Source organism: Oryctolagus cuniculus, chromosome 11 (assembly GCF_051225735.1).
Source record: "Oryctolagus cuniculus isolate XC-2025 breed Fujian yellow rabbit chromosome 11, ASM5122573v1, whole genome shotgun sequence".
NCBI lineage: Eukaryota > Metazoa > Chordata > Mammalia > Lagomorpha > Leporidae > Oryctolagus > Oryctolagus cuniculus.
The window spans coordinates 38,148,402-38,162,968 of NC_142877.1; the positions used below are offsets into that span (position 1 = coordinate 38,148,402).

At 43.5% G+C, this 14,567-nt stretch overlaps 1 protein-coding gene across 7 annotated transcripts in view; it reads left to right on the plus strand.

Annotated features, from left to right (window-relative positions):
• Window positions 1–14,567, plus strand: part of ISM1 (isthmin 1) — a 115,575-nt gene that overhangs the window by 42,997 nt on the left and 58,011 nt on the right. For all 7 annotated transcript variants that reach the window (XR_016215995.1, XR_016215996.1, XR_016215994.1 and 4 more), the window contains one exon: window positions 6,292–6,531. Coding sequence is in view for 4 of the 7 variants with exons in the window: in XM_089307333.1 (XP_089163459.1) it covers window positions 6,292–6,531 (240 nt within the window). In the remaining 3 variants the exon portion in view is untranslated. The remainder of the gene's footprint in view (window positions 1–6,291; window positions 6,532–14,567) is intronic.

Here is a 14,567-nt window from a genome sequence, read left to right on the forward strand (position 1 = left end):
GTTAGTATGCTTTAAGGAGAGAGGCTACAGTGACGTTAATTATAATCTCTGTTGTTTGTTGTTCAAAGTCTATGAGACCAAATGCATTGCTAATAATATCTTCTTTAATATCCTCAATAGAAGATTCCTGGATGTTTTTTTTCTTTAGAATCCCACATAAAAGCCACAGTAGGAGTAATGAGGCCTGCAGCCTGAGCCTAATTAAAACAAAATCTAACGAGGTCCTTAGCCATTATTATCATCAACTAGGACTTATTGGGTGCCCCCTAAACTTGTGGAATTAAGGGGTGTGGAGCTTGGAGATTGCATATATGGCCTGTTCTTTGCTCTCCAGAAATTTGCCAGCCAATCTGCCTCCAAGAAGCCTGCCTGGTTGTGCTAATCTGAGAATAGTTACCAGACTTAAAAACAAAAAGCACTAAAACTTTCCTAGACAGAAACAATTTTGTCCTAGTTTGTGCCTCTTCTGAAGGTTCTGGAAGGGATTAAATCAGCCCTGTTTTCACACACCAGGCTTTGGTTGCTGTTTGCAGAATAGAGCAGGTGGCTATTTGCAGGCTGGGACAACTATGCTTAGCACATTGTTTTTTCCCAAAGTGGATCCATCACCCATTTTCACATCTTGTTCTTCTCCTTCAACGTGAGCATCCTAATTTGTTCTGTGGCTTTGTTTCCCAAACAGCCTCACTCCTTTGTGTTCATCTGTCTATGCCAAGTGACCAGCTAAGGGAGTGTGGCCATTCTGACCACTCTGGCCCTTGATGTGGCTGTGGTGACCCACCTTGGTCACGAGGACAGCCAAAATGAGCAGCTGCAGCCTTGCAGTGGCTGGAGGCAGTAGTTGGACATCCTTGGTCCTAGATCAGTGATGTACTCAAGCATATAGGACACAAATGACTGAAGCATCTGGGGTGTCATCTTAGAAATTGCACTCATCCTACAGATGACAGATTGTCTTTCCTCAGTTCACCTCAACAGAGTTCTCCTGGGGCATTCATGGCCAGGCTGTGAGAGAGAAGGAGTAGGGAGGAGGTCTCAGCATCACGCCGCTGCCTCCAGCCTCCAAGTGACCTGGAGAAAGCCACAGGGGAATGGCAGCCTAGTGACACGGTCACAACACACTATATGATGGAAATTTCTATGACAAAACCCTGTTGAGCTGAGATCTCTGAGTATTGGACCTGATGTTTTATTGCTGGACTCAGTTGTCTCATCTCAGGACAACAGAGTGGTTCTGATTGTTAACACCGACCCATTCCAGCTCTGAAGTACAAACCAGGCCCTGTCAGGCCAAGGAGTCCTTTGCTAGGGTCACAATGCTCCCCGACATGCATCCCCTCCACTGTTCTCTTCACTGGCTTTACCTGTATAACTTCTACTTCCTTGTCAATCTTGGCTCCAAACATTTCTTCTACAGGAAAACCCTTCTTTCTTTTTAGTACCAATTTTTAAAGTACTGAGTTTTATAATGCCTTGGTATTGGTTATAGTGGTTTTTCTGTCCTTTATGAATATCATTCTGGGCTCCTGGGTTTTCATAGATGCAATGAGCATTAGTCATATAGTCTTTTTTTATGCCCAAACTGTCTGATCTTTGAGCAGTGGGAGGCCTTCAAACTGGCCCCTGCATTCTTTCAAGGGAAGCCTATTAGCCACTGAAAGTGTCCTTGATTTCTGGTGCATCTATACTTTTCCTGCCTAAGCTCTGTATTCAGCCATTTGTCCAAGGAACACTGGTTCCTTTTAATGAGATCAGACCCCTTGAAATTTAATGACAGTATTTTAGAACTTTAAAGAAAACATTTCATTACACAGTGAGCAATAGATTTGGGAAATGTAATGTACAGATGCTGAAACAATGAAAAGATTGTGCAAATATATCTGGAAGGTATGGATAGCAGATTTAGAATATGCTATTAGGACAGACCACTGCATCATAGCCTGACTTCCATAGTGAATTTCACCATGTTTCTTTAAATGCCCTGTAGGTACCTCAAATGCAAAGAACAGAAAACCCAACAAAGGCCCACTTAGCTATGCAGGGCTTTTCACGTTTTATTGGTTGTCATAGCTCTAAAATTAGAATCACAAGAGAGAATATTGCTACTAGCACTGGCACATTGTCAGTGTTAACATACGTGTTAATGGTGAAAGGCATCTGAAGGTCACCCTTCCAGGGCTGGTATGATGATTCTAAAATGCCATCAGGGACCCAGGCCCCTCCATCTTTCTTGTCAGCAACAGCCTTCATCCTCATGTCTGCCAGCTGCCTCATTTGACTCTTAGCACTGTGTCCTTGTTTCAAGCAGAAGACAGAAACACAAAAGGCACAACTCAATGTGCCTTCTTCTCAGCAGTTCTACCCACCACCTTCCTATTATTCCCACTGGACAGAACTGTGTCAGGTGTCACATGGTCTCCTCAGCTGCAATGGAGGCTGGGAAATGTAGTTTTCACTAGATGTATTGCTATCTGAAACAAGCTGTGAGTAAAAGAAAAAAGAAGAGGGAATGGACATAGGGTAGGCAATTGCTATGCCTGCCACAATACTGCCATCTCAGACAAAAATAGCAGACTTCAAGGACATGATTTTTTTTCTATTTCTATTTTAGATAATTGCTTCTAAAATAATGAAGAGACAGGAGCTGTGTGTAAAAGTGGGGAAAATTTGACCAAAACAGATGACCTGTCTCAGCAGTTGAACAGTATATGTGCATAGACATTATAATAGCATTAATTCCTGTTTTTATTTTCATTTTCATTGAGAGTTACAACACTAAAATCAGAGTCATGAAAGGGGACCTTGCTACTGATGCTGCAGCATTGTCAGTGCTGACAGATCGAAGGTCAACTCAGAGAAACACAATGAGGAACGAAATATCTTCCATACTGAGCAGGTTCCTCTCATGTCCCTTTAACTCATTATGAATTATCCCTTTGATTCATTGCCCCTTTAAATAAAATGGACTTTATAAAAGCTTGGGAAGAATGAAATTTCTCTTCTTAAATTTCAGAACGTTCCTAAGATATTAACACAGAGACTAGTGTTTGCTTCTCTGACTAAAACATGAGCTACTAGAGCCAGTGTTGTGACACAGCAGGTGAAGCCACCACTTCCAGTCCTGGCATCCCATATCAGAGTGCCATTTGAGTCCCAGCTGCTCTGCTTCAGAGCCAACTCCCTGCTAATATGCCTGGGAGAACAGTGGAAGATGGTCCAACTCCTTGGGCTCTTAACAACCACATGGGAGACCCAAATGGAATTCTAGGCTCCTCGCTGCAACCTGGCCCAGTCCTGGTTGTTATGGCCATTTGGAGAATAAGACAATAGACAGAAATCTCTCTCTCTCTCTCTCTCTCTCTCTCCTCCCTCCACCCTCCCTCTCTCTCACTCTGCTTTTAAAATAATAAAGTATTTTACTCTTCACTTTAAGATCTGCCTCTTCTAAGAATCCTCACCCTGCTAGAATACCTTTGTGTGTAGATGCTCATTGAGTGTTCTGGGTAACAACTGGAGTGATGGCCTCAGTCAGGACCTCAGGTGGAGACGCTGCAAGGAGGATGCGCCATGTGTCTCCTTGAAAAGAGACACGGACTTTTCCTTGTGTTGCTAGCAGTTCCCACCTGCCATCTCCTGCTCCAGGTTTAAAATCTTGGTGTCCAAATAATGTCCATTCCCAAATGTTGTTCATGATTGAATAAAATGAAGTTTCATTCTTAGACACCATTCCCCTATCCTATTCCAGTTTCTGAGTTGGGGGCATGCCACTGCTGGGAGCCAAGTTCTTGGTTAAATGTGATTGGAAGAGGAGTAAGAATTATTCAGATATTCAGAGACTGGGATTAGCATTTCTTTGTTACTTTCCACCTTTTAAATGCTTCGCAAACACTGAGGGGTGTGTGTGTGTGTGTGTGTGTGTGTGTGTGTGTGTGTGTAGGGGGGGCGGGGTTGGTGAGATGGTTGGAAAGAGATAGAGAAATGCCACAGTTGTGTGCATAACTCAAGCCAAACAAAACTTTAGCCCCAGTCTAACTATTCCCAGCAGGGGCACTTGTGGCCTGAATTACCCAGCCAATGGCCCTAATGCTACATTTCTCTTTGCCTATGCAGACAAAACCCAACTGAAGCTTTCTTGAGCATCCTGCTGTGGGGTTCATGCCTGTCATTAACTGCTCTTTTTTACACGGAAGGTCATGGGGCCATTGAAAGGTTAAGGAGTTTGCTTGGTTTAATGCTAAGCCAGGATCACCCTGTGGTAATGGTTTTTTTCTACCAGGAAAACCCAAGCATCAGATTGAGAAATCAATCAGATTCAGGCCTTATTTTTTAGACATCTAAGCAAAATGGTAAATAGCAGCAAAAATACATGCCTTACCTCTTCTTGTAAAATATGTTTCATCACAGGGGAAAGAAAAGAGAAAGAGGCTCTATTTTTAAAACTTTTATTTATTTACTTATGTTCTTTGAAAGACTGAGCGATCTAGACAGACAACTAGAAACCTCCCATTCACTGGTTCACTCCCCAAATGCCTACAACGGTTGGGGCTGGGCCAGGGCCAGATCAGGGCAGGAGTAGCAAACTCAACCTGGGTCTCCCACATGGGTGCCAGGGACCTAACTACTAGTGCCATCAACCTCTACCTGCCAGAATGCACATTAGCTGGAAACTGGAATTGGGAGTCAGAACTGGAAGTTGAACCCAGGAACTGAGATATGGGATGTGAGCATTTCAAGCAATGTTTTAGCCACTGTGACCCAAGAACTCTATTTTTAACCCAGTTAAGCAGTATGCCTTGTATGTTGCTACAGCGAAATTAGGGTTTGATTAGCAGAAATACCTAAAACAATTGGGAAACAAATTCTGGCTTCCTTTTGAAATTAGCATTTCTAAATATTGGGTCAGGAATTTTCCATGAGAATCCAACTATCCTTCCTAACACTGTTGGGGAAGTTTTAGGATTGGCAATCTGGAAACAATTATATTCAATTATCTCCCCCTTTGGTTATGATAAATAATCTTATGGTCTTATGTTAAGGAAATAGTTGGGGTCTCTCCCCCACCCCCTGCTGGGCTCAGTAAAAGAATAATACATTTGGCTTCTGTTGCAGTCAGCCATGCCTCAGAATGCCAAGGCAACTCCCTCCACAGGGATGTGCCAGAAGACACAAACCATGGCAGAGGTGTCTGGAAAGGTGAACAAAGACACTGCCCCTGGCCACATCTCCTGAGCAAAAGCAAAGGGCAAGCTAAAACATGCTAAAGAGTTGCCAGCTCTCCCCTCTGTCACCGCATGCTTTAAAGGGGAGACTTGCTTTTCTGAGTCCTCCTCTTGATTTCTTCCAACATTCACAAAGGTGCTCTGTGTATGTTTCTCCTCGGGCTGTTCTTGACCTTGGATACTCAGTTTTGAGTGTTTTGATACCAGATATAACCTTTTGGCTGGGTCAAAGGCACTGCCATTGTAAGGGGAGGAGGGAGGGCAGGAAGCGGAGGCAAGTGTGTGTGGAGACAGTGTGCTGGAATACACACTCCCAAACCCCAAAACATCCCCAAAGAATAACAAGAACATTAGCCACTGACCCAAACACTGGTGAAATTCTATCTCCACATCTCCCAACACCAGTAAACATGGAAATACCATCCCTGAAGGAGTGGGGGAAGCCTCCAATGAGAGCTCCAGGGAGAATGGGAGGTGGAGAAGAAGGGTTGGTTTGGGGAAAGAATCCAGCAACTTCTACACTTTTCAATCTCTAGAAAAATTTTCCCCCAGAGATACTAAATAGAGATAGTTTTCACTATCTGGGAAAAACACTGGACTTGCACTTTTTGGAATAAAAACATTAAATTGCAGAATGCCATTTTTATCACATTTTCTTTGGCTATCCCCATCACTTCATCCTCATTTCAAATGGTTTTATCCGCTTCACTTTCCACCAGTTTCACTGACCTTTCTATTCCTCAGATTAGCCAACTTCATCCCTATCCTAGGCTGGTCTTATACGCTGTTCCCTCTTCTAGAAAATCCACCCCCCACCTCCAGTCTTACAAGGAGCTTCCCTCTGTTGTTCAGATCTTGTCCCAGGCATTACCTTCACGGAGAGGCTGGGAGACGTTTCCTGACCTTTATCTTTTTTGAATAGAGAAAAGCCAACCATGAGGTAGTGGAATGAGTTGGGAATACCTTGCTGGCTTGATTCCAGTTACTGGACTTCTCCTTATTCCTGAGGTTAATGGGCTGTTAAGGGTGGCATTTTTAAATCGTGTATCTCCTGTTCGTTTGTTTGTTTTAGAACAACTTCAACATGGAGAGTGACTCCACGTTGGAAACCCACTTTCCTCTCTCCAAGGAAGCAGCAGGGGAGCATCCAGACGACCGGACTGCACACCAGCCCTTCCCCAGACAGCGATTCCAGCAAGAGACGGGGCGTCCTTCACTGCAAAGAGATGGCCCCAGATCCTTTCTCCTTGATCTACCAAACTTTCCAGATCTTTCCAAAGCTGATATCAATGGGCAGAATCCAAATATCCAGGTAATTCTGGGCAGCTGTAGGTCTGCAGAAAATGAAATAGTCTATCTTTGTTTCCTGATCTGATTCCAATGGAAACTGCTGCCTTGCCTTATTTTTCTTCTTAACTCCTCAATGAATTCTGCTTGGGATCATGACATCACCATAGTAACAGTGTTCCATTTCATCTGTGCAACACCCTTTTATAAAAAAATACATTTATTTATTTATTTGAAAGGATTACAGAGAGAAGGAGAAACAGAAAAAGATTTTTCCACCTGCTAGTTTACTCCCCAGATGGTTGCAATGACCAGGGATAGCCCAGCCCAAAACCAAGAGCCTGGAACTTCATCTGGGTCTCTCTTGTAGGTGGCAGGAGCCCAAGCACTAGGACCATCTTCTGCTGCTTTCCTAGGTGCACTAGCAGGGAGCTGGATGAGAAGTGGGGCAGCCAACTGGTGCCCTTCAGTGATGCCAACATTGCAGGCAGTGGCTTAACATGTACCACAATGCCGGCCCCATAATAATGGCACCATTATTTATGAACCACTCAAAAAAGAAAATGCTGCTAATTTTTTTTTAATTTCTTATTTAGTAAATATAAATTTCCAAAGTACAGTTAATGGATTACAATGGCTCCCCCACCCATAATTTCCCTCCCACTCACACCCCTCCCATCTGCCGCTCCCTCTCCCATTCCATTCACATCAAGATTCAGAAAATGCTGCTAATTAAAGTATGACCCATCAAGGATTATAAGTTACATCCTAATTCTAGAGATACTGAAATATAAAACAAAACCAAATAATATGCCCTGAAATTTATGAAGTGTGGCAGCTACAGAATGGGCCAATTTGACATGTGAATAGTCTAGGCAAACCACAGTTCATTTCAAAGCACCTGGGAAGTCAATTTCTTTTCTTTCTTTTTTTTTTTTTTTTTTTTTTTTTTTTTTTTTTACAGGCAGAGTTAGACAGTGAGAGAGAGAGAGACAGAGAGAAAGGTCTTCCTTTTTCCATTGGTTCACCCCCCAAGTGTCTGCTACGGCCAGTGCGCTGCGCTGATCCGAAGCCAGGAGCCAGGTGCTTCCTCCTGGTCTCCCATGCAGGTGCAGGGCCCAAGGACCTGGACCATCCTCCACTGTACTCCCTGGCCATAGCAGAGAGCTGGACTGGAAGAGGAGCAACCGGGACAGAATCCAGCGCCCCAACCGGGACTAGAACCCGGTGTGCCGGCGCCGCAAGGTAGAGGATTAGCCTAGTGAGCTGCGGCGCCAGCCAAGTCAATTTCTCTTGATACTCCTCTAGCTTTCCTTCCTCACCAGAAACTCCTTTTGGAAGGTGGCAACCTTTAGTATCTTGAAAGTGTAAATGACTGATAAATTTTTTGATAAGAGGAAGGAAGATGACAACAGAAGTTCCTAAGGGGGCAATGAATCTGTTCCACTAAGATCGTATTGGACCACTAAGATCATATTGGATGAAGCAGAGAGAAGTGGGAGGTAAGGGAAAGAGTGCCTGGGATTGAATATAATAGCACTGCCCGCACTGAAGCAGCACATTTTTATCATTTACAAATCAAATGGTGATCTGATTTGACCCTCCCAACATGCTAATGAGGGAGACAATGTACCTGTCACTTTTTTCAGTGATATAAATAATGCCAGAGGTACCCAGGAAGTTACTATTTGTTTTCTCAAGGTCATATGACTAGTAAATCATAGTTGTCAGATTCAAATCCAGGCTCTCAGACTCCCAGGAATTCTCACTCTACCAATTCATGAATGTAACTTGTACCTCCCTCCATTTCTTCCTAACAATGGACTCTATGATGGCTGAAGGAGGCTCACCCCCAGGCAGTCTAGCCCCTACCTTGCCCATGTCCTCCTGTGTCTGCATCCATGCTTTTAAGCTTTACTCTGAATTCTTCTCGATTGTGTAGGTGCAGCTTTTTCTTATCCTTCCTCTCAGTACCAAATGTCAATTAGTAGCCAACATGGCATAGAGTTGCTGAACATGGCCTCAGCAACTCATTAACTAAGTGCTCTCTCACTCACTTGCTTAAACATTCTTCTCTCTCTCTCTCTCTCTCTCTATCTTTATCTCTCTCGCTATCTCTCTCTCTCTATCTCTCTCTCTGCTTCTTTTCTCAGACTAACACCTTCTGCATGATACAGTTTAACACCAGGTTTCCTTGACCAGAGTTGTTTTGCTTATAACACCAATGTCATGCTGTCTAGTGAAAGTCATTGAGACACACAACTTAATTAGAATGTATCAACCAGCCCCTGCCTATACAAAACTCTGCATTAGGTTACAGGAAACTAAGAAATATAAGACTCCTTTCCTCCAGAAAATGACATAGGTGTGACCCTCACGGCTACCACATAAAACAGTGCCAGGAGCATCATGGAAACTGAGGAGGAGAAGATCCCAGTAGTAGGAAGAAGTAGGACAGGGCTCTGTGGATGATACAGCAGTTAAAAATGTCTTAGAGGCCACTCTTTGACAGCCCATATGCGGAGATCAATGTATGCCTCAAATTAACATTTGTGATGAGTCTTGTAGTATTCTAACTGATGACCTGAAGAACAGGCCTTTCTCTGATCCCCCCTCTCTGGGAACGAGCCACATGATCCTCTCATAAAACACAATGGATCCACACAGGGGAGGTGTAAATTGGCAAAAAAGTCACAGACATCTCCATACCATTGTTCAACATTGCAACCAATCACAGCTTCATCTATAGGAAGTAATTTTTAATTGATTACTTGATTTTATGGGTTCCAGGACCAGACAGCAGTTACCTCAATGGTGCTTATGTCAAGCCCAAAACAATCTTAATTTCACCATGTCTAGCATTTTCCCCCAGAGGCCAGAAGTAAAATTGTGGTTCTTAGTGCTGAAGATTGAACTATTAGTGTAATAGATTTAAGAATTACCAATGTAACCCTACAGGGAAATGTCTGGATATAAGGACAATAGAAAGCTGCAAAGGAAGAGTTCTCTTGCTGAAAAGTTACTGGATGCCTGCACTCTACCAGACAATCAAGTTTCAGGCAGAACTTTCAGGATCCCCTTTCTCTCTTCCAGATACATCCTCCTATTTGGAACTGTCTATCTCCTACCAGACCCACATGGGCCTAAATGGTGCAGAAGAACCATGGGGCAATGACAGTTGGTATTCACAGAGCTAGGAATCTAAGATTACTTTGGTGGTAGGGGGCGGAGGGAGGCAGGGAGGGAGGGGTAACCATGATGTGCTTAGCCTTTCTCCAGCCCTTGTGATAGATTTGTGTGTTAATTCACTACAGCAGCCAAGATTACCATAGAGTTTTCATCATATAAGCAGCACTGGTTAGCTGATTGGGAAGTAAGGAACAATTCAGAACCGTCCTTCCTGGATTCCTGAGGAAGAAAGAAGCTGGGTGTGGAAGGAACCAAAGTGAGACAAAGGAGCACACAATAAATGCAGGATGAGTTATGGGAAACCACAATGGACCATGGTTGCTCACAGCATGAGATTCTCTCTGGCAAAGCTTCCTGGATTTTTTACAAAAGGCAACTTCTCCATAAGCTGTCCCAAAAGTATGAAATCTCTTCTGAGACTCCCAGCCACCTGCTTATACTGACTGAGAACAGGTGAAAAGTCATAATCAAAGCTTTGTTTTCACTGTGCATCACCCTGCTTTGGCCCAGAGACAAGACATTTACCTCCAGGTGGTGCTCCCAAAATGGAAGCTTTGGAGGACAGGGTGGAAGAATCAGATATACCCCTCAACAAGGTCTCCATATTTTTCTGGAGTTACCCTTTGGATAGCAAGGGTCACCTTAAATCCCAAAGGTTGAGATCTCCCAGCAGGTTATTGGCCAAATGGATTCAAAACTAGTGCATCTCCAAGCTAGAGACTGTTGAAGCTTAAAATCTAAAAAGAATGAGCCAATATCACCATTTTGACTACTGCCCAGTTTTTTCCATTCCTGGTTTATTCAATCCCTGTGTCTGTTCACCTTCAGCAAGCAGAAAAGAGGGTGGAGGCTACAAAAGTATTATTGATCTGAGGACTTGCTGCCTTAAAAAAAAAAAGAAAATTGAGGTACATTTCTGGAAGCCCACAAAAGATTGGTGCTGGTCACTCAGAAAGATGTTTAAAGAAAGAATGAAGCAGCTCCTACCCCCTGGGAGCACCAGCCCTATGTCTGCACGTAAGCGTGTGTGCATGCATGTGTGCGAGCATACACAACACAGCTCTGGTGGTGCAGCCCCATGCACCACTGCACTTGAGTAAACCAGTTCCCTGGTGGTCCTTTAAATCATGAGGTGCTTTCTATAGGGGAGCGATGGTTTCTGTGTTGGCAACCCTAGCCCCTTCCTTAGAGCACTGCTTTTTTGTTGAAATCCACTGGTTTGACTCAGACAGATTCAGCCAAGCAGACAGCCCTGTTGGTCACTGCGGCCAGACAAAGCTTTTTCTCTCCCTGGGTAGTGGCGTGAAGACAGGTAAAGGGTGCCTCAGTGGGTCAGCTTCCACTGCCAGAGCCTCTGGTCTCATCTGCCTCTTTCCCTGGCCACTTGCTCCTTACCCTACCTGGTTATCCCTAACTACGGCCAGCAATTAGCACCCCTCTCTCTGAACCCCCACCCTCTCCCCTCTAGTTTCCCAGTTTTTCCCAGTCTTCTGGTCTGGATGTGCTGTCCTTCCCGCTTCTCCAAACTGCCATTGCTGAGCCCATGCCAGGGGCCATGTCCCTCTTGACCCCTTGACTTTTAAGGTGGGAAATCTTTATAAAAGCCTCAGCATCTGGAGAGTGTTTTTAATCCCCGTAAGTCAGGCTACCTCTGTCACAAGTGAATCCAATCTTCATCTTAAGACTAGCTTCAGGCTATGGAAGTGAGTGAAAAAATATACCAACAATGCACAAAATAGAAATGGACTCAAATGCCTGAACTGAGTCTCCATATTAAATTCAAAATAATACAAAATATGGGGTTTGTGTTTTTTTTTTAAATTTATTCAAGAAAGAAAGTAAATCTCCCAGGACAAGTTAGATGTGATCCATAGTATCCTTGGCTGAACTTCTGGTCAGCAACTGAGGTTCAGATAGCAAAGACAAAAATCTCAAAAATACACTCATTATTAGGTTTACTACTGTAGCTATTCATAACCAAATATTCCCATCTTCTGGATCAAGCTGAAATTAGGATTCATTTCAACCTGTACATTTCTGTCTTTTCTGTCCAAGAGAGGGACTTAAAAACAGTCATGTAAAGGCATCTTTCCCTTGCGCCCACTTATTCACATGGCTGTAGGCCTCCTGAGTGCATGAGATACAATCAGATGAGTTGGCCGGGGCTACAAATGTTGTACATTCTTCTATCTCTGATTCCACCTCCTCCTTTTGCTCTAAAATGCTTTTGGAATGTCAGGCCTGGTTAGGTACGAACAAATAAATGCCTGTGCCCAGGACATGGACCTGTGCATCCCCAGGAACAAAACTGCACTACTCAGATTCTCATGGGGCACTACTGTGCACAGCATGAGCTGTTCGGTCAAACTGTCCTGTGCTTGGGATCTGACACCACTCTTTAGTCAGCCAGACCTGGGCTCATGCAAGTTACTTTACCTCTGTGTGCCTCAGTTTCCTTGTCTATAGTATAGGAATGATCATATTACCGACAAGTACCTGTGTAGTATAAAAGCACATGTAGGAAAGGTTACCTGTGAGGATTAAATCAGATCATCCTTATGAAGCACTTTGCACAGGGCCATAACTAGTAGATGCTGGTTGTTGATGATGATGGGGATGATGATGACAGAGGAAACATGTTTAAAAATAATTTGGAAGAAGAACTACTTTGGGGATCCACCTTAACACTTTCCTTTGCTGTTTCCTTTGGGAACATGAATTCCCAAGCCGGTTTCTGTGCCTGAAACTTGGACCCAAGTTGTATAGAATGGGCAATCAGATTTGGCCAAGCATACTATAAACCTCACAGCATTAACCACAGTTAGTAGGGGTGGCCAACTCACTTTTAGAGCATTGGTGCATCTGGAGTGGGGGCAGAATTAAAAGCCTTCCTAGTCCATTTAGGAATCTTTTCATGGCAGTTGTCAAGGCAGAAAGGGTATCATGATCTGGATCCTAAACCTTTGCTGGAGACATATCCCCGGGTGCTCTGTACTCCTGAGAAAATCATTTTCCTCTTTGGGAAATAACAACCCACACCCACCTGGTCCCCACAGCTCACAAGACTTTGAGAACAGATGAGTGAGAAGATCTGCTGGGGTTCTGCATGGCTCCCAAGGGCTTTATCTTCATGGAGGCTTTTGTTTATTATCAGAATGAGAACTGTCTTAGTTTCTCTGTGGAAAGTGTTTTGCAGAACAAGACTGAAGAGTTTGTTTCTAATGAAAGTATTAACTATTAAGAGAAGGAAGCTGATCAGGGTACATTGAATCTTGTCCCCATTTCCCAATTTTGGACAGAATTCTCCAAATTAACACCTTGTTTTGGACTCCTTTACTTAGAATAGGGGGGATTCTGCTAGAAGTTGGACTTAGGACTTTTAAAAGAGTTCATTTTCATTTACCATTTTGATTTATGGAATGGAACAGTCCAGAGGAAGCAAATATATGAAGCCACTCACATTGGGTTTATTATTAAGGATGAGAAAGGACAGGGAGAGATAGAAGCTTTGTCAGCTTGGAAGTCTGCTGTGCTTGCTCTACCTACAGCCCATCACATCGATGTTTTTACAAAGGAGTCTTGGATGTGAAAAAGTGCGTACATAGAGAGCAACAGGAAGTATAAAACTAACCCCCACTGTTTGAGAAGCCATGGATCATGTTCATTCAGTCTTTTTAATTAGATGCCTATGAAATTTCAGGTTTAAGATTAGAGTCCCGCTTTTAACATCAGTGTGAGGTTTCCACATAGTTAAGTGTAGGGAAGGGTGGAGCTTATGGCTTGTTTCTTTTTGTTTTGTTTTGTTTTGTAATTCACTTGAGGCAGTGGCTAGAAATTAAAGGGAGAAAAAAAAACCCTCTAAGCTGTTGAGATTTAGTCATTGATATAGTTTTTGGAATAAATTCATATTTTGCTACTCATTGCCTGGCCAGGCAAAGGATCTATTTTGTTTGGATCTGAGTAGTAATTTGGAAAAAAAAAAAAAAAACACAGCGTATTGACGGTAATAGCTTGAAACATGAAATTGTTTTTATTCCCCGCTTGGAGAAATTGCAGGGCACGTTTGTTTTAGCAATCCTTTTGACTCCAGTCTGAATACAAATGGAATACCCAAACTGTTGGGCACATTTCCCCTTATCTCCTACCCAGAGACTGATTTCATTACCGTAATTACAGGCCTGCCTGGCTCTTGGCAGCCTCTCCCATCCAGGACCCTTAATAGCCTTGCAGAGGATTGTTGCAGCTCAGTTGTTCTGTCTTCAGGCACAGGAGGTGGAGTTACAGAAGAGAAAAGTCACTGTCTGCGAAGGCTCAGCATTGTCTGGTCATTGCCCAGCTGGGCACTCCTCCACTTGTCCTCCCAAGGTTCCTTGTGGCTCCCAGTTAACCTTTATTCTAGCATATGTTCCATATTTATTTATAAATGTACAAGAGATACCTATAAGAATGAGGCATAGGACAAAGCTAATGGTACCCTTCTAGACATCCTACATCAGAGGAGAAAAGTGTGCTTGGCCTGCCATAGCTTGAGTATAAGCTAAGACTGAAGGCTGCCATCTTGACCATGTGTTTGAACCTCACAACACCATACCATGGACCCAAAGCTGAATGAGAAACTTCCTTTCAATGTCAAAGTGAGCAGAATTCAAATCTTCCCATTCCTAACACAAAAGGAAGTGGCTCTGCATCTCAGGGATGGGCACACCCAGTGCAATTTGGCAGAGCATCTCCGCAACTCTTCTCAAATGTCAGGTTAGGGCAAAACTGGAAATTCATCTGCCCAGTACAGCTTGCGCTGATTACTTGGACAGCATGTTTCTGATTCATTTGCACGTAACTCATCCAGGGGGTGTTGCAAGAGCTACATGATGG